This window comes from Sphaeramia orbicularis, chromosome 3 (assembly GCF_902148855.1).
Source record: "Sphaeramia orbicularis chromosome 3, fSphaOr1.1, whole genome shotgun sequence".
Lineage (NCBI taxonomy): Eukaryota > Metazoa > Chordata > Actinopteri > Kurtiformes > Apogonidae > Sphaeramia > Sphaeramia orbicularis.
The window spans coordinates 33,146,861-33,170,377 of record NC_043959.1 but is presented as its reverse complement, the minus strand read 5'-3'; the positions used below and the strand labels follow the sequence as shown (position 1 = coordinate 33,170,377).

The 23,517-nt window shown below is 37.5% G+C and overlaps 1 protein-coding gene across 2 annotated transcripts in view; it reads right to left on the bottom strand.

Annotated features, from left to right (window-relative positions):
• The window catches only part of itfg1 (integrin alpha FG-GAP repeat containing 1), a 177,823-nt gene that overhangs the window by 113,112 nt on the left and 41,194 nt on the right, over window positions 1–23,517 (bottom strand). For both annotated transcript variants that reach the window (XM_030161084.1, XM_030161093.1), the window contains exon 9: window positions 2,478–2,584. In XM_030161084.1, the coding sequence (XP_030016944.1) occupies window positions 2,478–2,584 (107 nt within the window). The remainder of the gene's footprint in view (window positions 1–2,477; window positions 2,585–23,517) is intronic.

Here is a 23,517-nt window from a genome sequence, read left to right as displayed (position 1 = left end):
CCACAGGGACTGAGCATCTGTGTGTGTGTACATGTATGTGTGGAGGCGGACACGCAGATAAGCCTGTAATATTTCTATTTTGGATTTGGGGGGAAAAAAAAAAAAAGTAGAAGCTCATTCTCGGATGGTAAAGAGAGGATAAAAATGGGAATGCGGCCTCTAGCCAACTGGTAGGATGCAACTGAAAAGAAACACACAAGATGGTATGTGGGTGGTGGTGGAAATGGTGTGTGTTCATATGACTGGAAGAGAAACTGTCAGTGCACATGCCTTTGCACATATATCAATTTGTGAAATGTGCTATTAATGGAATGAGGCAGCATGTGTGTTTGTATATCTGTTACATCTATCTCTGCAAACAAAGTGACACCCTGCCGGATCAGCCCTGATGGCTTTCTAAGCAAGAACCACGTGGCTGAGGCCTTCCTGAAATAGAAAGCTATTGTACAGAGACACAGACACTCCAGCATTATGACAGAATCATTTGTGAGGAGAGTGGATGCAATAAGTCAGAAAGTCCTCACCAGAGAATTGACAGCATTGGTTGTTTAAAGATTTTATAGTATTTCCTTCTAACAAGCAACTTCTTTCTAACAAGAGGGTAATAACATTTACTTTTAAATGCTGAAGGGGGAAGCGTCTGTACTAAACTGTCTCATAAAGGTTGGACTAGATAGTCAAGACAGATACGTTTGCAACTCGGATACCGCGGTACACATCCAGTATTACTTGTGTTATACTAAGAGACACACTGATATATCGGCCGTGTCGGGTGCCATCAGTAATCAGAAAATAAAATGATATTTGTTGATGGCAGTGGCCGATGTTTATCAGCTGTGTTGTTTTCATGGTTGGTTCTATGATTGAATTTCTGTTCTTTCAGAGACAGAGTGATGAAGGCATGCAGGCTTTAAAGCAGGTCAGCTATTTTTATATGATGATGAGTATTTTGTCTTTCTGGCGTAGGAGGAAAATATGTAACAACAAAAACAAAACACAAATATATATACACACACTCAAATAGTTCTTGTTGAAATCTTGTTGTCCTTCCTTGGATGACTTTTGACGGGTACTAACCACTGCAGATCATACACATTGTAAACAACCAAAAAGACCTGCAATTCTGTTGATGCTCCAACACAGTCATTTGGTCATCACAAATGGGGCTTTATAAAAGGAGACAGACCCTTATACTGCCCATTTTGCTCCTTCCAACACCTTCAACTTCTGAATGAACTAAAAGCTAGCAAGCAAACATTTACTCTACTTGCTACCATATCCCACCCACTAAAAGGTGTCAGTGGTCCACCATAATCAAAATTACTAACTCTTCAGCTATCAGCGGCCACAGGGTTATGGCTGATGCGTGCATACAGCATGTAATGCTAGGATGTGCTGCTAGATCCACTGTTCTATGTCTGGAGAAATGTCAGGCAGAATCTGTTATCATTCTGGAATAGGTGAATGCAGAGGTAAGCCCTGGCATTAAAATACCTAAATTACCTCAAAAGAAAACAAGCAATAATAAACCTTCCTGTAGAATTCATATTTTCACCTTGGCATTTTAAGGGCATACGTAGTAGTTTGGAGTTTGTTGTTTCAGGTAGGGAGGGGGGATTCAGAAGTCAACTGAACAGTATTATCTTTCTTTCTTGTTTGGTAGATGGTGAAATAAAAGCATTGTTTCTAGTTGAATGACTACTGATTACAGTGGTCAACAACAAATTTATTGTTTAAGTTTTTTGAGCTGATTTAGGATAATTTTGGTGTGCTGAATCCAAAAATCACATTAATTTTGCTCAATCAGGTCAACTTTCTGAACTATGCTACATATTGGCTTTTTAACATTTTTGCTTACATTTATGGGCATTTTCACATCATATGATACAAAATTATTTCATATTTCTTGCAATAAACGAGTTCTGAAGATTTTACTTTTGCCAATTTATGATTAATGGTTTTTTTAATATTACAGGTGAATGAAATGGCTTCAACTAGAAGATCTTGCAAAAATAAGCCTGACGTATTCTGCTACATCTGCGATGAATACACCATTGTACCTAACAGGAATCCTGTTAGAAAATGATTTTTTTTTCTCTTAAAACCTATTTTGGGTGAGAACTATATAAAAAATCAACTGATAAAGTCACAAAAATGTAATCAATTTTGGGAGAAGATCAAATTTTTCAAAATCAAATTAGCAAAAAAACCTGACCTGATTGAGGAAAACAGATGTCATTTTTGGATTTAGCGGTGCAAAATGGTCCTAATTCAGTTGAAAAAACCTAAACAACTTGCAAAAAACATTTTTTTGTAACCCAGTGTTATCAATGGACATAAACTTTGAAGCAAGTTGTTCTTCTGTGTCTTCTAATAGGTAGATATGTGAAAACATGTATCATTCTGTATATGTACTTATATGCATAAAACAACTGTTAACACAAGAACCTACAAAAAGGTTGGTCTCTACAACATACCTCGTTTTCTTTGTCGGTCGGGTCGGTCTTGGCAAGGTATATGGCACTGCGCAGACAATCGCTATCAAAACACACAGGCAGAAGGTGGTCCTGGTAGCCATCACCATCTGCCATAAACAGACACAGAAAATGAGCAACAAGGTTGGACTGAACCAGTGAGAAGCTTTATTCTTTGTTTTATAAACCCGTGCTATTCTAATATTTTCTCTCAATCTGAACGTTTGAGAGTTGACTTTGAGCAAAGCACAGTCTGGCAACAAAGAACATTGTTCCTGTTTTTTTTTTTTTTTGTGTGAGCCAGATCATAGGAACACCTGCTTGTTTCCAAAAGCAAACACACATCCAAGCAGCACTTGTTTCTTTGATGCCTTTTAATAACGTCAGTTGAGTTGTGCTATCAATTTCTGAAATGATTTTCATCACAATTAATTATTATTATCATAATGCCATGCAGGCTTCATCTAATGCACAAACAGGGACAGATCCAAGGAGCACAGCACTTCAGAGCACTGGGTTCATTCTCAGATGCATTACACGCATACACACACCCTTAATGTGACAAAACAATCCCTCATTAAGAGATGCTGGCTGAAACATAAATTGCTTTTCCCCGCATTTACATCTGTGAAAATAGGCACCGTTGTGATCTATGTCTTCAGGTCTTCAGAACAGAAACAAATTGACACATGAAAGTGATTTTTGTAAGTGTGCTAGGAGAAAACAGTGGCTGCTAGAATGCCTTTAAAACTACAAAACTATTTCATATTGAGCAGATTTGCAACGTAGAGTAGGGCACACATTCAGTATCGTATAGACAGGAAGGACTAAAAAACATGAAAGCAAATATTAGGCTTTACACAATAACTATTCATGTTTGATTTGTCAGACTGAGAAGAGCAAAGGAATTACCCTAATATTTTAAATATGGTTTTTATACAACATTAAACATTATTTGCTGCGTTGTACCAGACTCAACTTAAAGCTGATTTTCGGTCACACTTACCTCTGACATTAAATACCCCATGAAATAAACAGTGACTGTGGCCATTGCAAAGGACATGAAACCTACAGAATATATCAAAATAAAGTAGTGATGATATGTCTGGTATTAACACGTATTTAATATATCTGTCCAAATCAATTTGATTCTTGGCCTGAAAGCAAAAGACGTCTGGCTTAAGCCGATAATAGAGGTTGCTGTCCTTATTACTAGAGACAGGCTGTTTACTGAAAACTGCATTATGATACATCCATTCATATCTGAGTGATACTCATGCCAGCTGCAATTAAACACATTTGGTTCCTTTATTCATTTCAGTGTTTGTACATTCATCAGATGGCAAAGTAGGCTCTTTTCACAGCACACATTTTGACTTATTATGCAGACAATGGACAGGAGGTAATTCATAAGGTTAACAATGGCTGAATTCCTTTTAGGAGTCTCGGTATTGTGCTCATTTGAGTGGCTTTCTTTAGCTCCTGAATGCACCACGGCCATCATTTATGTCGTTAGTAACACCTGCATTTCTGCAAAATGTTGGCTCTATAAATTGTAAAGCAGTAACATACTAGATGATATTCATTAGGTAAAGCCATTGTTAGTTATTATGTGTGTGCCTTCTTTGACCAGGGTGGTGTAAGAAAGTTCTCTAAGAAACATGCAAACATTTATGATAAGTCCTGCATATCAGGTGTGTGTGTGTGTGTGTGTGTGTGTGTGTCACTCCTTTTTAGATTTAGCTCAAGCACAGTGTTCAGGGGTTGGCACATAAATTGACACCAATCTTAGAGTGGAGAGCCGTTTGCAGACTTCTCATTGCACGGTTTATCTGAATACTGTTCAACAGGGCCAGGGTAACACTCCCAAACAGATGTTGCACCATTTGGAAGGGGAAAACTCCAAGACTCTGATGATGGATGACAGTACAAAGCGGGGGAGGAGGAGAAACTGAAACTGGGTGTCAGGAGCAACTGAGTGACAGGCGGAAAACAGAGGGAAAAAAATGTAGACAAATAATGAGATGCAACAGAGGATAGTAAGTCAACAAGTCCTTCAATATACTGTACATTCAAACAACCTATTTTTGTAAGAGATAGAGTTTAAGAGAGTTAGAGAAAGAGAGCCGAGACAAAACCTGGATAAATTTACATATAATAAAGTCATATGTTTAATGTAATATCATTGTGTTCTAGCAAAGACAAAATGTAAATACAAATGACATCATTAAGTGAAAGAGAGAGACAAAAACACGGAATAGATGGAACATCATATGAGGAAAACTTTTCAAAAGGAAGCCTGTGGCTGCCTGTGGAATTCTTCAAAGTACCATGAAATACAGCACTGTGCAAAAGTTATGTTTGTTGGTTTAGTAAAGTCCTAATGACCACACAAATGCATTTCTCACTTTCTGAGTTAAGATACAATCTGGATATATGTGAAGTATGTACAGTAGTAAAAACTAAAGTAAAAAAGCTTTTATAACCCATAGTAGTTGTATTTAGTGTAACCTCCCTTTGCATTTAACATATCTTTAACCATTTTATTCAGACAATATGAGATTTATTGCATTAATTTTCTGATGTTTTATACCAGGTTTCATTCAACACAAGTTATATGTTTCTAACTGTTTGCGCTGCTTCTTGTCATGGGGTCAGAGATCACAGTAAGTCGTCACTTTACCCTTTAGAACATATTTGGTTAAATTTTTTGCCCGTCTTTTTAGGCTGTGCACATATTTCCGGTATTTTCTTGCTGCAACTGAACAAAAGAAAATCAATGAATGAGACATAAATATGTATGCTCGCTTCAACCCTGCAAAAACAACAAAGCTAAAGATGGCTGAAGACTTCTGCACAGCACCGTATTTTAAATGTTAAGTACTCACATATGGGCTGTAACTAAGAATTGTATTCAGGATTATGGGCAGAATGTTTAGGCATTGACTAATTACTTGCATCAAAAATAATGAGGCACTACCATCATAAATAACCTGGCAATGTCTGCTAACTATAAATTAAAGAACAAAGTATACTATAGTCAGTACTCAAGTTGTAAAAAAAATAAACCAAAAAAAAATCAAGGGGGATGGTGGATCTTACACGGGAAGAGACAATTTGTGCTGATGACAGCACAGAGGGTGGGAGACCTTTTGATTAATATTAAAAGAGCTAATTATTAGGCTATACTCCTAAAACAACATGCTTGTTATGGATGTTAGGTGTCAGATACATCTGTTATAGGTCTTGAACAAGGCACCAAAGATTTGGAGTCTGTCCCCAGGCTGCCACGGCTACCACCGCTCCTCTATAGTTAGGGTCAAATGCAGAGGATACATTTTCCCACTTGGATCAATCACGGGTAACTTCATACTCATGGTACTTCTAAATCTATTTAGGATTCATCAATTACAATTCAAAACACCTGTAGAAATACATATAGTCTATATGTATCACATAATGAAATGCTAACAAGCAGGAATGACAAACCAGCAGTTAAATGCAATAAATAGAAGGAGTGGGTGTAATAGTGGGTGTGATAATGGATGGAATGTAAACGTCACTTTGAATGCAAAGCATGTCAGAGAAACAGCAAAGACGGAAAGAAAGAAACCCAGGTGACTGGAAAGTAGGACAATCAGAAATCAAAGTGCCTGAACACAAAAGCCGGACGAGTGCCTCAGTACCACCCTCTGTGATATTGACCAAAGACAAGAACCAAGAGTGAAGACGCCAGCACTAAAAAGACAACTTAAAGCCCACACCTTCCAAAAACTGGTGGTCCCTATTAACTCAGTTAGAACCTGCCTGCTCTGCCAATGTACTGGCAGGGGAACAGGGGTGGAGCCATGGAGGGTCATAACGACACAACATGGTCACTGGAACCATTTTGTCTATTGCTGCCTACCCGACTCTCCCCCATTTCATAGGAGTTTCCAAAGACTTTTACAATGATGTTTTTTGTTGTCAATTTTTATGTTTATGTAACATTATTCTTAGACTTTTTTGAAAACCAGAAGTCCCTCAAAGTGCTTTGTCCTCCTAGTCGCATGGCCATGGTGCTGAAATTGCACCTATGCACTGGTATGACCAGTATGACTGATGTCAAAGAATAATCAAAGAATAATAATAAAATAAGAAATAATGTTTTGTCATTGCATGTGTGCGTGCCCTCTCACCCACAGTGTTTAAACCAATACATGCAAAACACCCTACATGTTGAAATGGCAGTAATAACACATTCATTGATAAAATGACATAAGGGATGGAAAGGGGGGATGACTTTGACCGTTTATTTTTCAGAGGGGATGGCATCCTCCCTCAACTCAAGCACTGACTACAGTAAAATATAAAGTGTATATTTGTAATGTTCGCAGAGCAATGACACAAATAAGGTGAGCACTAGTCAATAATAGCAAAATGCACATTTTTCAAATTGAAAGGAGTACTTCAGCAATTTTGCAGCTAAACCTCAGTCTACCTGTCATAGAGAATACTGCACTAATCAGTCTGTAAAACCGCAGAAATAGTTCTATCCAGTCTGACTCTGACTCACCAGTATCGACTATGGCTTGGACAATTTATTCAGTATAAATTGTGCATGTTACAGTGGATGTGAAAGAGTACACTTTACTAGGTTTTGTGTGAATTTCTGAAGTTTATGCACATTAGGGATTAGAAGTGAGTGTATCTTGGCCTGGTTTGCATCCTTATGGGTCAGTGGTTTATTTATATGTCCTTTGCTAGTGTTCCAACTTTTTGAAGGCTAGATAATCAATAGCTCAGTTTTTCCAATTCTAAATGAAGGCTGCAGTAGCACTGAATGTACACTCTGCAAAATATATAGGAACAAGGAGCTGCAATTATAACATTTTCTGCAGTGTAGACTGAAACCAAGAGGGGGGTTGCTGTATGAAGCGCAAACAAAGAAATAGGCAGAGATGAAAAGAACCAAATGAGTGCTAATTCCTTCAGAAATGCTTTCACTTGCTATTGGTTTCAGATTCTTACCGTCAGTTTTGAGACACATACATATTTTCTCCCTCTGTGCCACCTGTCCTTTCCTTCATGAATACTCTCTTTCATCTATCTATTCATCTGTCTCTTTTTTATTCCCGTTATGCTCTCCTTCACCCGTTTTTCCTCAGCTGCCCCCTCCCCTCGCTTCCCCAGTCCTTGCTCAGTTGTCCGTCTGTCAGTTTCCTCTTTCTAGTACCCCCATCTTAGTCTTAATGCTTCTTCCTGTCTGTCCATCTATCCTCTTTATTCACCTGCCCCTCTTCTCTCCCTCCTGCTTTTCATCTTTCCCTCCCACTGACGATGCATGGTGTGATTGAGATTGGCTGAGAGAGTCGCAGGGGGAGGAAATTACAGGTATGGGTTGAGATGGAGAAGGTGGCGAGGAGAGGGGAGGTCTGCGAAGGATGGAGCTGAGGAAAGTAGGAAAAACAGATGAGCAAAGTGGTGCAGACAACAGTATGAGTAAGGAAGACAATGACTGAATGCATGGTTTTATAAAGTCATTTTGGTTATGCATTATGACACATTGGTATTCATAGAATACAACACAACACCAATAATGATGCAAATCCCAATATGCACATGCTAAAATGCATATAGTGGAATGCTGCCAGAAGCCTGTGTCTCATTACAAACCCTATGATCTGATTTGGTTTTGTGTAGCAGTCACTCAGTGTGGGTGATAAAGGAGAGGGACAGAGGGACAAAAGTCTGCGTGATTTCAACACAGGTGCTAAGCTTGGGGAAAATAGTGTCGGGGAAAGGGGGAAGAATAAACTGCACTTTTGGAAGTCACCAAAAATGAACTATTTATCCACTTGTGAGCCCACGTTGAATGGGGGAAATAAAAGGATGCACATTCAGATCCATAAGTATTTGAATATTGACAGATATGACAATTTTGCCTCTGTATACAACCACAGTGGATTTGATGTGAAGCAAAAAACATGTGATTGAAGAGTGGACTTCTGGCTTTAACAAAAATATCGTGTTCACCACTTAGATATTACAAATATTTTAAACAGTTCTTCCATTTTCGGAGTCTCAACAGTAATGGGACATCTGACCGAGACGCAGTTTCATGTCCAGGTGAGGTCTATTCCCTGGTTATTCTATGACAAATGAGGCAAATACCGGGTTTGGATTTGATCGCTTATGTTGAATTTGCATTTGGTAGCTGTTCACTGGATTTCTACATATGAGGTCCAAACAGGTGTTAATGTAAGTGAAGGAGGCCATTCAGCTGAACAAATAAATCTATCAGAGCGATAGCAAAAACTATAGGCCAAAACCAACAATTTGGAACATTCTTTAAAAAAAGAGACCAGCAACACCAAAAAACCTGGAATAACATAGAAGGCAACTGAGGTTATGATGGCAGGATTTGTTTTCTGGTAAAGAAAAACCCATTTACAACATCCAGCCTAGTTAAGAACACACTTGAGCATGAAGGCGTGTCATTATTAAAGTCTACAATCAAGAGACGCCTTGAATGTAAATACAGAGGGTTAACAGTAAAGTTCAAACCACTGGAAAAACTCAACATGAGGAAGGACAGATTAGAAGCTGACAGAAAATGTGAAAAAAGACTGCAGATTTCTACAAAAATATTCTCTGAACAGATATATCCAATATTGACTTGTACCATGGGTATGTATGGCTGCCTGTGGAACTGGGTCATCGGTGTTTATTGATGATGTGATTGCTGATAGAAGTAACACGGTGAATTCTAAAGTACACAGGGCTATCCTCTCTGCTCAGTTTCAGCTAAATCCTATAAAACTAATAGTAAAACACTTCACAGTCCAGATGGATTATGATCCACACTGTAAAAAATGACCGTAGGAATTAACACCAAAAAGTTATAAAACTTTAACATAAAAAAACTGTGCAAAGTTGTTTATTTGAAAAGGTTTTGTGTTATGATTAAATCAAACATAGCTGTAGTTTTTACAGGAAGAGTATGTTAACAAAAGCAGATTTGTATGTAGAAATTATGAATTTCTACTGTTTTGAGAAAATAAAACTGTAAATTGAAAAACAATGTGGAGCCGTTTAAATTGCAAGACCACAATGTTGAAGTAACAGCCTGTTCTTATACTTTAAAAAAAAAAAAAAAAAGTAATAAAAAGTAAATTTAACATTTTAAACATGTACGTATCACTGATATCCTATGTTAAATATGTGTTTAAAATGTTAAATCTACATGTTACTCTGTAAATATGTTTACGGTTTGATGTGGTTTTTTTTACAGTATTGTTCTGGTAACCACAGCTGCCAGTTTGTTTGGGTTTTTTTTCGGAAAACAATAGGATTTTTTTTACAGTGCAAACCTGTAGCAGGAGCAACCCAAGGTAAATAAATGTGATGTTCTTCAGTGGCCAAGTCTGTCGCTTGATCTTAGCCCCATAAAGCTGCTTTTAGCAGTTATAGAAAACTAAGCAGCCCCTGAAGGTGGCTGCAGTAAAAGCCTATGAAATCACATCCAGGGAGGTAAGCCAGCTTTGACATCACACAGTCATTGATTGCATCAAGGTATTTTAAAAATAATAATAATAAAAGATCCTTAGATTTATAACCAAGGGTATAATAGTTTTGGATTTTTAATTATAGTTTAGTTTTATTTAGTTTTGACTTTTTTTTCTCTAATTCAGTTAGTTTTAATTAGTTTTTAGAGCATGTTTGCTAGATTTTATTAGTTATCATTTTTTTCTGAATGCTTAGTTTTAGTTTAGTTTAGTTTAGTTTTAGTATTAGTTTTAGTTATTTCATATATTTTATCTTCCTCACCATCCTATTCAAAGAAATTAGTGAGGCACGGATCAGTGGGTTACTCTGGACACTTTATTTGGGGGTCGGGTTTGGGCGGCACATGGACTGAGCAGAGACACAAACACATGTACAGTACAAATGTATAAATTCCCTAGAGCAGGTTGGGGGTGTGTGTGTGTGTGATCCATACACAACATCACTTACGTGAAAACAATGCGAAGATGTGCAAACCGTGAGAGGAGATGCACAAAGCAGCCAGCAGTTAAACCAGACAGAAACATATATAAACCAACTAATCAGCAGTTAAACCAGATAGAAACATATATAAACCAGCTAACCAGCAGTTAAACCAGATAGAAACATATATAAACCAGCTAATCAGCAGTTAAAGCAGATAGAAACATATATAAACCAGCTAACCAGCAGTTAAACCGTATACAAACATATATAACCCAGTTCCTCATCAGTAAACCACACCTTAGCAGATATCTAATCTCTTAATCATCTCCAGTTCCATTATTAGCCAACTTTGCTTCATTTCAGTTCAGCTAGCTGTAGCTAGTAACATCAAACATTTTTTAACATTCTAACAGGTTCCATACCTCTGTAATTGGATTAGTTTTCCTCCTCCTCTTCTCTCTTCTTCTAAACTGTGCAGTTAAGGCCTTGGAAGGCCTTTTCATGGTGATAAACTCTCCAGTCTTTACCTGGATGCTAGTCCTGTCTGACTCTGTCCTTTAGCTCCACTCTGTCTCTGTGACTCACGCGCACACACAGTGAGCGCAAAAAAGAAAAAAAAAACAAACGACCCCACTCATCACTAAAGTAAATCCCAGACAGGACTGTGCTGCTTTGTCCCAGCTTTAGTCTGTATGTTCCAGGTAGAGTGGGGACCAGAAGACGACTGGAAACCACCAGTGACCAGACATGATAGACTGTGAAGTGTTGTATGATGCTGCAGCTAAAACTGCTGGAGTCAAATAAATCAATTTGATATCAATCCGACATTTACAAAGACGAAAACGAAGGGAATTTTATACAGAATTTTTATACGTTTTAGTTAGTTTTGTACCCACACAGTACGGTTTCAGTTAGTAATCGTTTTTTTCTTTTAATTAGAGTTTTTATTTATGTCAGTTAACGAAAATAGCTTTTCAATTTTAGTTTTCGTCATTTCGTTCATTTTCGTTAACGATAATAACCTTGTTTATAACATATCTTATTTTGACCAATTACTTTGGGCCTCTGACAATGGTGGACAATGTTTAAAATGGTTGTGATTCCTAAATGGTTAATGTAATTTTTATATTAAACCCCTTGAACTGAAACTAAAAGTCCACACTTCAATCACATCCTCACTTCTTCATTTCAGATTTACTGTGGTGGTGTGCAGAGGTAAAATTACACTATGAATCACTGTCCAAATACTTACGGACCTGAATATGTTAGTTAACTGTTGAGATGCACTCTGGAGTCAGGCACTGATGAGGAATACCACATAGACACTGTGAGACCACTATGTTCAGTCTAATGCTCAGTGCCAACATAAAACAGACTTTTTATTCAATTAATGCATGGAGTTAAACAAACAAAAAAAAAACTTTAAAAATGAATTCGAAGCTAAAGTGCATGTTGGGGTGTTGATAAATGTGGGTGGGTCTATAATTGAGAGTACTACTTATGCCTCATTACTGTGCAGCAGATGCTGGAGCAAGAAAGAGGAGCTGTGGTTTTTACCTTCAATGAAGGGCACTTTTGTGTCAGATGTACCCTGCTATTTGCATGGGATTGCATATTAAAATGTGCAAATTCATATTTGAACTTGGAAACAGTAAACCCGAGAGATTCTGTCATTTGCATTGAAATATTTCTAACTGTGAGGAATATCACAAAATGGTATTTGATTGGGAGGTTTATTTTTCCTATTGCCACATTTTTACTTCATTAATATGGCCCAGAGGGACATCTTTCACATAAATGCAGATGTATGCTCATATGTCTACTGCTTACAAATCTGTAATCATAACTAGTACCTCTGTTTGTACAGGTACGAAAATGAGAAGAAAAGTGACTGAGAATGTGAGACTGAACAAGAACAGCAAGCAAAGCATAGTAGACGGGCTGGAAACATGACAAGACAGTTGGGAAGAAGTAAAAAGAGAAAAAATATGTATAATGGAAAATGGAAGTTAAAAAAAAAACAGTGAGGGGTATGCAGTGGTTGAAGAGAGAATACGGTGGATAGAAAAAGGAGGCAGGAGGAGAGGTTGGATGTAACACAATATAATAAGATGAGTGGAGAAAGAACGCCTGAGGGGAGAGCACATAGAAATAGGCTACCCTGTTAACATGCTGACTTACCTGCTCGTGCACACACACAGACACACACACAGCATTATGACAGCCTTTCTGATTTTAAATATCACTTCAGAACACATTCCAGTCTTGCTGTCCTAAAAAAAATCTTGCTATGTTAGTGAGCTGTTGGTCACACAGTAGCCTTCCTCTAACGTACCTGCAGTGAAGATAGCTGACACACTTGGCTGTGGGACTTCGTTGTGCTTTACCTAATGATGAATTATGCATTGGCCGCTGTCACTTTGAAAAATGCAATTACCTCAGTGATAAGGCAGATGGGCCTGTTTTGTCTGGCATATGCTGTGCATCTATTAAGGGCGTAGAGCTGGAAAGAACGGCTAGCACACAAACATGGGTGTGTGTGGACAGGTTCACATATGCATCCATGAGCATACATACGTACGTACACTAACACACACACGCTTCAACTCTGGGCGTTATGTGTAGACTATGGGAGCTAATAAGACAGATGAATTTCAGCAGATGGCAAAAACAAACATAACATTTAAATCCAACTTACTCTTTCCTGTCAGGTGGTTGGAGTGTTTAGCATGTTAGACATGTTATGTTCTCTAGGAAGGTCAGTCGTGCATGTTAATGGCAAAAAGGCACACAAGGAAAGACATATTTGTACCTGAAAATAGACCCATCAGTCATGAGTAATTATTAGATCTGGTATAAAGATTTTTACCATTAACATCTTTGGGTTTTTTTTAGCTTATATTCAATAAAAAAAAAAAAAAAAGAAGTAAGAAATATCTAGTGATGCTGCTGTCTCTCAGTTTGTAGTCACCACTTTTTAATGTGTCTGGCATTATCTGAATGCTTACATCATGAGTAATGGCCTATGAATTGAAATGAAAAAATAAAATTAATTTACTAGTATTACTACTAGCAGTATAATATAAAATCCCTCCAACTCGATAAATGACTATTATTTAAATATAATTGTCATGTTATTTAATTCAACAGTCAGCTCGCAGTGACTTAAGCACACTGGGTCCAGCACTACTGGTAATACTAACCTTTTTTTGATTTACAGTATTAGTGATAGAATCTTACGCCAATCAAATGACGGGACACTCTCTGGGCCCATCAATGTGCCCCATGCTTACCCCAACTTTTATTATGATATTCCTATGTATGAAAGTGAACTTCTGCTGTCTGAGCAGCTGCACCAAAGCAGCTCTTTAAAAACCAAGGCTCTGAGCACTATGTAATGTCAGTAGAGTATCTGCAAACATTTGGTGAATTTCAGGTGGATTTGCAGCTGAACGAGCAGAGGAAACATGAGATCTGCATTCTCCATGAGAGAGAAAGATGGAATCATGAAATCCTGAAGCACCTAACTGACTGTCTCCTCTTTAGGACAACAAGAATTATCTTTCAGGGGACACGATGACTCCAGAGATTCACTGAATAGAGGCAACTATTTAGAATTGTTAATGCTGTTAGCTGGGGATGATGCTGACTTCAGGTATCATCTAGTCAAAGCCACAGTTTTTAGAGGGACATCAGAAAAAAATTTAAATAATCTAATGAATGCAGTAGCCAAGGTCATAAATGATCAAATCAATGAAGAGATGAAACAGCGTTTGTTGCGATTATGACCACTGAGACTGACTTCAGTAACACAATGAAGCTCCCATATGTCCTCAGGTACATGACTGAAATGGGACTAAATTACAGATTTATAAAATTTGAGGATGTTAGATCAAGCAAGGTTGGTTCTAGATCTACTGGAGAGTTACAAATGTAAATCAAAATTAGTAGCTTGGAGCTATGGTGGGGTGGCTGAAATGGCATCGGGGCTAAATGGAATGCAGGCTCGCATAAAGTCCCCCAGACCCTGCTCTTTGGTTGTTCCAGCACATACTTGACCATGCTGAACATTTTGACCGGAACACTATACACCAGTGGTTCCCAACCTTTTTTGGTTCGTGACACCATTTTAACATCACCAGTTTCTGGCGACCCCAGACATTCAAAACAGAGCCTTTTTTTTTTTTTTTTTTTTTTTGCTCAAATTAATTTGTTTTTGATCATGTAATAGTTTGCTATACTATGTTGCAAATAAACTAATTTTAGACAACATTTGGGCTATATAATGCATATTATTATGGACGGAGGCTGAAAAGCCACTGCACAAAGTGAGAATTTGATTTTCCTTGGTCAGGATATGTACAGTCAGTCCAGCTTGGATTTATAAGGCTGACAATTAATACTGAACAAACAAGAACTCAAACTATGAAGTATGAAAGAGCTGCAGCATCTGAAACCGACCACAATGAACATTTGAAAGATAAACAGTACCACAGTGCTTCAGTTTCAGACTCACAGTTTGTCATGTCTTTTATGTATTGGGATTGTCTCTCTCACCTCACCATATATTTTTTATTAGTAATTTTTTTTTTTTTTTTAATCAATTACAAGAAATTTCAGGCAACCTCATTTGAATTCCAGGTGACCCCACATGGGGTCCCGACCCCAAGGTTGAAAAACAATGCTATACACTCTGCACTTGGACACCAGGCACAGTTACAAAGTTCTGGCTTTTGTTTTCCTGTCTTTTCCTGTCCTGCCACTTTCAACATTGCTCTTGTGCTCTTTGTGCTTCTACAAAGCAACACCTTAGCAGTAGTAGTTTAGCCTGGATAGAATTGCAGACGTTTGTCAGTTTTGAAAGTCAACAAGCTTAAAACAGTGATATGTTTGACAAGACCACTCGGGTAGTTGGACAGCCAAATGCATGGCCACAACAGAAACAGTCACATAACTGTAATCAATGACATGCTTTCCCCAATCAGAACAGGCTTGAAGATCAGAAAAGATTGATGTTTGTTGGATTGCTGAATTCCAAAATGTTTCCAGAGGCAGAGCTAAGAAGTCTGATGGAGAGCTATGGGGCATAGTTTGACCTGAAGAGATGCAAAACTGAGTTAAAAGTCATGTATAACATGTCAAACTTCAATGGTCAAAGCGTAAGCGATCTCCTGATTTTTCTGAGGAGGACAGGTCTTCCAGATAGTATAACTTTCCACACTCAAGTCCCGGATCTTAATAATCCCAGTCTCTACAATGGATCACTCATTTCCAACTCTCAAATGGATAAAAAAAATTATGCAAGGAACACAACTGGATATACAAGGCTGTCTTCTTTGGTGTTTCTCTCTGGTGAGAATTGCTAAATCAAATTAAGCAAAAAGGACAACTACATGACGGTGTTACTGTACACTATGTCAGAAAAGACCAATGCATGGCCTTTATTTACAAGTGATGAGTAAGTGCTTTATTTCAGTATTATTGTGTTAAGCCCAATGTGGTTTGCATCTGAAAATGTACATTATTTGTATATTGCTGCATTGGCTGTACATGTGACATGTAGGTGTATGTTGTAATGCTATTGCTTGGTGAATGAAACCTCACAGTAAGAGTCTCGACTGCACACTAGGAAGAAGTGTACTTGTTTAAGAAAAAGGGGTTTTGAATAGATTTGTTTCAATTTCCTATTAATCACGCTGAGTGTTCAAAATCACAAAAGTCAGACATCTTAGATACAAAGCTTAGTTCTGCCAGTTTGTCACAAGGAACTGTACTTTAAATTTTTTCAAAATTTATGAAATTGCACCTTAAAAAAGACTACAATCATCCACAACAACAATATTACATAAGGAAAATGACACTCAAGCCACAAGTCAGATATTTTCAGTAATAATTTGCCACCTACCAAAGGCCTTTTATTACAGCATACTAAACACTGGAATTCTTATAAATAAATACAACAAAATACGGAAAATGTTAACCATCTACATTCTATAAGGCTGGTGTAGCTTTAATAAATAAGTTTTCCTACATGAGTTCCCAGATATATTAAGAATTTTGATGGTAGCTGATGCAGTGACAGCCTGGGAGCACTGTGTATACTGCAAAAATTCAGGTCACAGCAGATTAAATCCAAGCATCAATAACTGGTGTAAACCCAGATTGTTTCTGACAAAACTGGTACCTTGATTTGTCTTTTTCCTCCTCAGAGGGATCACATCACTAAATAACTAAGTAAATGCACTGTTACTATTCATTTTAGATGTGCCAAGTACCAGTGTAAATGCTGAGACTGATGCATTATGGGTCCATGTATCCACACTAAAATGTTCAGTTAATCTCCAGACTACCCTGTAGAGTTTGTTTAACATGTTGTTTTCCTGATGCTAAACAAATGATGACTAACAAAATAGTAACTTCAGACAGTGAGGAATTAGCATCTCTGAGCTGCTTGTCCTGTTTCTGAACTCTGACATGCATTAAGTGGTACATTTTTGCTGAGGCAATGGTGCATAACACAACATTAAAGTGTAAAAGCATTTTTGGTTTGATTCTTTAGAGTCCGTGTCAGCACTAAAAGTGCCACTGAGGAAATAACACAAGTTGAGATGGTCTCAAAACAGCAACTCAGAGACCTGCTGCTACAGATGTCTGAATGTGCAGGAAGTATAACATTTGTACAGATAAAGTGTCAAAGCAATGGTGCAAAGGTCCACATTATAAGTCTTCAGTGTTAAGAGTTGTAAAAATATTCAAGTCCAATATAAAATTATCTTTGACAAATTGGAGGTATTCAACTAAAACACAGGTGTCAAACTCCGGTCCTCGAGGGCCGGTATCCTGCATGTTTTAGATGTTTCCCTCTTCCAGCACACCTGACAGTCGTTATCAGGCTTCTGCAGAGTTGGATGATAGCTTATCATTTGAATCAGGTGTGTTGGAAGAGGGAAACATCTAAAACATGCAGGATACTGGCCCTTGAGGATCTGAGTTTGACACCCCTGAATTAAAATGTCAACAATTCCAGACATTCTACAATTCCCTCCATCTGAGATCAGAACAATCACATACATATAAACACAGGTTCATTATGATTTGCAGATTTTGTGATTTGAGACTCTTCAGTTACTATTTTTTATCAGTTTATACGTACTATAACGATACAGTAAAACAGAAAGAGGCAACAATGCACAGAGGCAATGTGAGTTAATACTGGGGCTACCTGTCAAACTATACCACAAATGTCCGATGGCGAGCTCAGCAATTGAAAATTGCTGTAAAGTCGAAACTATCAAGACACTGGAGCATCATAAAAAGTCCACTTTAATTGGTTGTGGCTTCAGTTTCAGAAAGTATTCTTCAGGGTAGCCGTTTTTGTCATCCCTCATGTGTTTAGAGCTTTGAGCTCACTTATTTTTCCGGATCCTTACCTGGGCTGAGCTAAGTGTCTGTGGCTTCATAATGGAGTTTCCACTGTATTTGACAAGTGTGACAGACTCCAGCAGATGATATACAGCTGCCTCGTAGACCTCCATGCAGGGAGAAGAAATATGTACTTTTCTGTCCAGCCATCTCCGAAAGCACCTGTGTTTGGTCTGCTTGCTTCTATACTTGAAACCTAGCGGACGTAACAACCTTCGATGCAATCCACATAGTTGGAAAACCAAAGTAGCTCTAATGAAATGCTTTCAGGGTCTCTGTTAAAAATGTCTACTATTTTTTTTTAATGTTCCAAAGACTTTGTGGTCCAAATGGAGACCTTGCCTGGTTTGGATTTGGCCCAGAAGCTGCCAGTTGGTGACAACTGATGCGATTAAACTATGATGAGGTGCTATAGTTTATCCTCTGCAGTAATACCCCATATTGCACTACTGAGATACCCAAAATCAGCATATTAGAATTTTCTTCACCCTGACAGCCCCAGATGTATGTCAGTATCAATTTTCTTTTTGCTAAATAAATTTGAAATGTTTAAAATAAAAGAAATTTCAAGGGGCAGAGAGAAAGACAGACTGGAATCAAGATACTGACATATAAGAAAAGACAGATGCAGACAGACTGAGTGAGAATTGACAGTGAAATGTGTGATAGAAATAATTCCCACTCCTAACCACACAGGAATGCAGTGCCGCTCTCCTCTATATCTCATCCTCTTCTCTTTCCGTTGATTGCTCCACTATCCTCCATTGTCTCCTCCTACCTCTCCAGATCATCTACAGTCCCTTGCTGTGCCATATTTTTTTTTTATCCTCTTTCATATGTCAGTTCATCTTTAAAGTATGCCATTCCTTTGTTTGCCTCCCTGTGGTCAGTTTCAAACATTTTAGTAAACCCAACATGTGCTCTTTAATTAGCCTGAGAAGATGTTCAGATGGCTTCACATAGAGAGGCAAACTGAATTGTATATTGACAGTAGGAGGCAGTTAATTAAATGAAATCTAGATAGAAAGTCATGGAAAGTTTGATTAAATTTCATAACACCAAATATGTTATCTTTGCCAGAGTATAAGGTAGTGTACCTCATTTTATCTAAATTTATTGTTATTTTATCAACTGTATAAAGCTGGGATGTTGTGTGAAATAAAAATAAATGTAGTGAAATGTAGTAAAAAAAAACCTGCATCTACAATTTGAAGAACAATTTCAGAATAACATTCCTAAATGTAAAATTGCAAAGACTTGATATTGAGGTCTTCAAATGAAGAATGATTCTGTAATGAAAACCACTGCATGGGCTTAGTACCCTGTGTCTGTGAAGACAGTTCACTGTGTCACCCACAAATGCAGTTTAAAGCTCTATCAGCTTCAGAAAAAAGTAGGTCCAAGGGTTCTGTAGTCCAACAGCAAATTAAAAGACATTAATTGACACCCGTTTGACCTTTCAAGGTCACACAAGGTCAAAGGTCATGGCACCAAATGACAGCCCACATGTGACTTCCTATCTATTGCTAATAATAATTAAATCAATATCTTCAACTCATTTGAAGTTATGGCACTTTGAAATTTGTCCCATTTATAAACCAATAAGGATTTTTCAAAATTCAAAAATTTATTGAAAAAATTCAAAAATTAATATTTTTCAGTTCTTTGAACAAAAGTGGTAGACCTTGGCCCGAGGAACCTCCGCTATGAATTTCAATTAATTCTGGCAGACGGTTTGGGAGAAATTTCTAGAAATCTAGACATAGATGACCTTGGGTTTGGCCTTTCATGGTCAGTCAAGGTCAAAGGTCATGGCACCAAATCAAGGCCCACATGTGACTGCCTATCTATTACTAATAGCAAACATATCAATATCTTCAAATGTTTTGAAGTTATCGCACTTTGAAATTTGTCCCATTATAAATCAATGGGGATTTTTAAAATGTCAAAAATTCATAAAAAAAAATAAAAAAAATTAAAATCAATATTTCCCAGTTCTTTGAACAAACCTGGTAGGCCTTAGCCTAAAGATGTTCCACAACAAATATCAAGTCATTCTTTTTTGGAGAAAAAGATTCTTGAAAAATTGTTTATGGACTGACGACAGACAGACGGACAACTGATACCAATAGTCCATCGGACCCTTCGGACTGTTGGACTAAAAACTACATATCCTACTATAATGTATGTTCTGTGTCCGATCAATGTGTGATCGATGTTGCACCACAGGAGGGCGTTTTCATCTCTCATGCTATCGTACAATGACACCACGGGTACAATGCCGCTAGTGAATAAAATCCAGCAACTGATGTGTTCAGGGTGAAAGCTCACTTAAAATGTACTGAGTCAAAGTGAAATATTTGAGCAAAATAATGCTTAACTGCAATAACAGAAGAGTCTGGGTGCTGAATCGGCCTTCATCCTGTCCACACCTTTCAACAACTGAATACATTTGGTGAAAATTAAATGGAGAATATGCAAAACCCAGGAGTGGACCTGGTACTTCTAAGCATCTAGAATCCTATATTAGATAATGATGAGCCAACATTCCTCTCACAGAACTCCAGCTACTCGTCTCCTCAGTTCCCAGAAGTTTTTGGACTGTTGTTAAAAGAAGGGGGAATGATACACAGTAGTAAACATGGCCCTGCCCCAACTTTCAGAAGACATGTTGTTGCCATCCAATTAAAAATGACTTAATTAAAATGGTAAATTTTCTTACTTGAAACATGAAACGTTTTAATGAGATTTCCAAATCACTGCATTCTGTTTTTATTTACATTATACACAGTGTCTCAACTATTTTGGAATTGGGGTTGCAGATACAGCTCTTCAACCTTCATTCTTTATATTTAAAACCAATCAAACCAAAAATGTAATTTCCTCCAGAGAACATTCTATTTAATGATAGAATGAAATGATAGAAAATGGCACAAATACATATCTTAAAGTAAAGTCATGTTTAGAACTGCATCTTATTTCATAATATATCACATAACTCTACATGAATATACATTGCTTGAAGAAAATTTGCATTCTTGGCTTGTACATGACCATGGCATGTTATATGTTTAGTAAGGGGTGCATTCATACACTTGTGCATTAATTTATTCATGCATTACATTCACAGCTTTCATACATGCGGGCAGAGCATTGATGGCTTCTGGCTGAATATATTTCTTTTGGACATGCGGTACAACAATATTCAAAGAGTTCTAACCTCAGTATAGATTTTTTTTCTTGTTTTGAGCATATGTCTTGACAGAACCAATCTCTTTTGATGCATACTGAATTTCCTATTCAGTGCTATTGATTTTATAACAAAACACCAGGTCCACTCTTTTTTTTTGCTATCTCTTGCTGTCTCTGCCTGACAATGAGAGCAAGACATGCAGAGAAAGACATTTTTACTGCGATGGCTATATTAAAAATTAAAGTTCAATATTACTTTAATTAGTGTGCTGACTTAGTTTAGTCCCACCACTGATTCAACTGCTGCTTATTACACTATACCATAATCTCTTTTAATAGTGTTTGATACTATTGTTCTATGTATTATAAAACATTAATCATGTAAAATTAGGTATTTAGTGAGGCTTAAATTGAAAGTCAACATCCTAAAAGATTATGACTAAATAAGGGGAGAGGGAGTGATAATAGGTCACTGCAGCCTCCCATGTATTCTAACAGAGTCATAAAAAGCTAAAGATCCAGTGACATCTAAAGCAGTTTAGATAAAGAATAGAAGGAGGAGAAGGCAAACAAGAGTCGAAAGTGTGTAAGCCGTAGATGGCAGAGATATACAGTAGATCAAGAGGGAAAAAGATCAACAGTGACAGCCAAGGATGGGCTGAGAAACGCAGACAAAATGGGTCAAAAAACACAAAAAGACGTTACATCCTGCAAGGCATCTCTTCGGCAGATTATGAGAAGCGTGACCCTTAAAGGCTTCAATCCCCTGCTAACGAGGGCAAAGTCTTGGAGTGACATTTTTAAGTCAAAAGGGGGTATAAAGAAAAAAAGATTAAAGAAATGAAAAAAAGTTTTAATCTAGATAAGCGTAAAATTTAATAAGAAAAAAAAGTCTCCATCCTCAGAGATGATGACATAAATACACTAATGCACATGCTCGCTGGCAAACACATGCTGTCACACAAATTACTTCACTCACATAGAGGCGCGCACACCCACTGCATATAGGTCATTTCCCCTCTGGCTCATACATTATTGCCAATTTGGGAAGGGGAAGTTTGTTCACTAAATATTTGATGGACACCCCTAGCTGCAATGAGATTAACAGATTAATCTTGCCAACAAGGAGGAGTTTATCAGTGGAAGCTTTGTGTGCATATTTGTGTGTGTCTGAGGGTGTGTGCTCATATGCATGAATGCAGCATGAAGCCAAAAAGTTAATTAAAAATGCATTGAACATTACGCTGCTAATGACAGCGTATAGCTGAGTGATAAGGTCACAAAGCCTAAAAGAATAAAAAGGGGAAATTTAAACTAAACAAGCAGAAAACGCTCTGGTTTGTTGTGATTGTACAAAGATTTTAGCTGGAAGGAACACAGGACTACACCACTTTGAAACAGATAAATGCCTAAAAGTCTGTATTGTCCAGGAAATTTTTCAGAGAAGGTAATGCATTATATATGGGATGTTTAAAACCATTACTACAGATGCAAAATGCATAAGGATAGAGACATCATATGACTGGACACACAACAGTGCTTCCCCTCATGTTTTCCACAGATTGTGAAGCCCTTGGAGGCGAATCTCTGATTTGTTTTATCGGACTAAACAAATAAAACTGAATTGAACTGAATTCCCTTCCAGATACTAAAAAGCCCAGTGCTGCTACAACTGAATTACTGCTACAGCTCTCAAATAATAAGTTAGTGCTTTACTGATGCCGTTTCCTGAGAATCTTGTTATTCAAGTGGTCTAAGAGGAAACAAGAATTCTAGCCAGTGCTTTGGACTTGGTTTTTGGCTCTTGAAAATCTATACTGTGATACAGACTTTAGCGAATAATAAGTGTTTTCAGATAAGTGGGTGGGTGGGGGGTGGAGAGTTGAATCCATGGCTGACAGCTGTGATTGCTCTTAAGATTTCCTCAGATGTGACTCTACTGCACTGTTCTGTTCTTAAAGTGCCTTCACTTTCCAAGTAACATAAGGTATATCTCTTCAAAATTGTCTTGTTTTCTCCCACAACTTAATGTACAGATTACAGTATAGTCTATAATGCATGATGTAAGAACACACTGCAATGTATTTCGTCACATCTTTTGTTTTTAAGACTATTTTTTATTTATTCTGAGATATTTTCATCTGTCAGTAAAGTAGTTCTGATTGATGGAATGAACACTGCTGAGATGTGCAGGGCAGAGCAGACAATACAGTGCATAATTGCTACTGTGCACCAAGAAATAAAAACAATGACAAACAAATAATTTATTTCTTATTGTCTTAAAAGTGAATGTGGGAGACTATATTCACTCCGTCAACTAAGGGCATGAACTCAGATTTTCACACTTTGGGAAATGCTCAGTACAGTTGGCTGGCACATCACCAGCTACATTATACTGTAGCAACTGGAGATTTAGTGCACTATAGAGGGGTACTACAACAGGAGATTAAGAATAAAG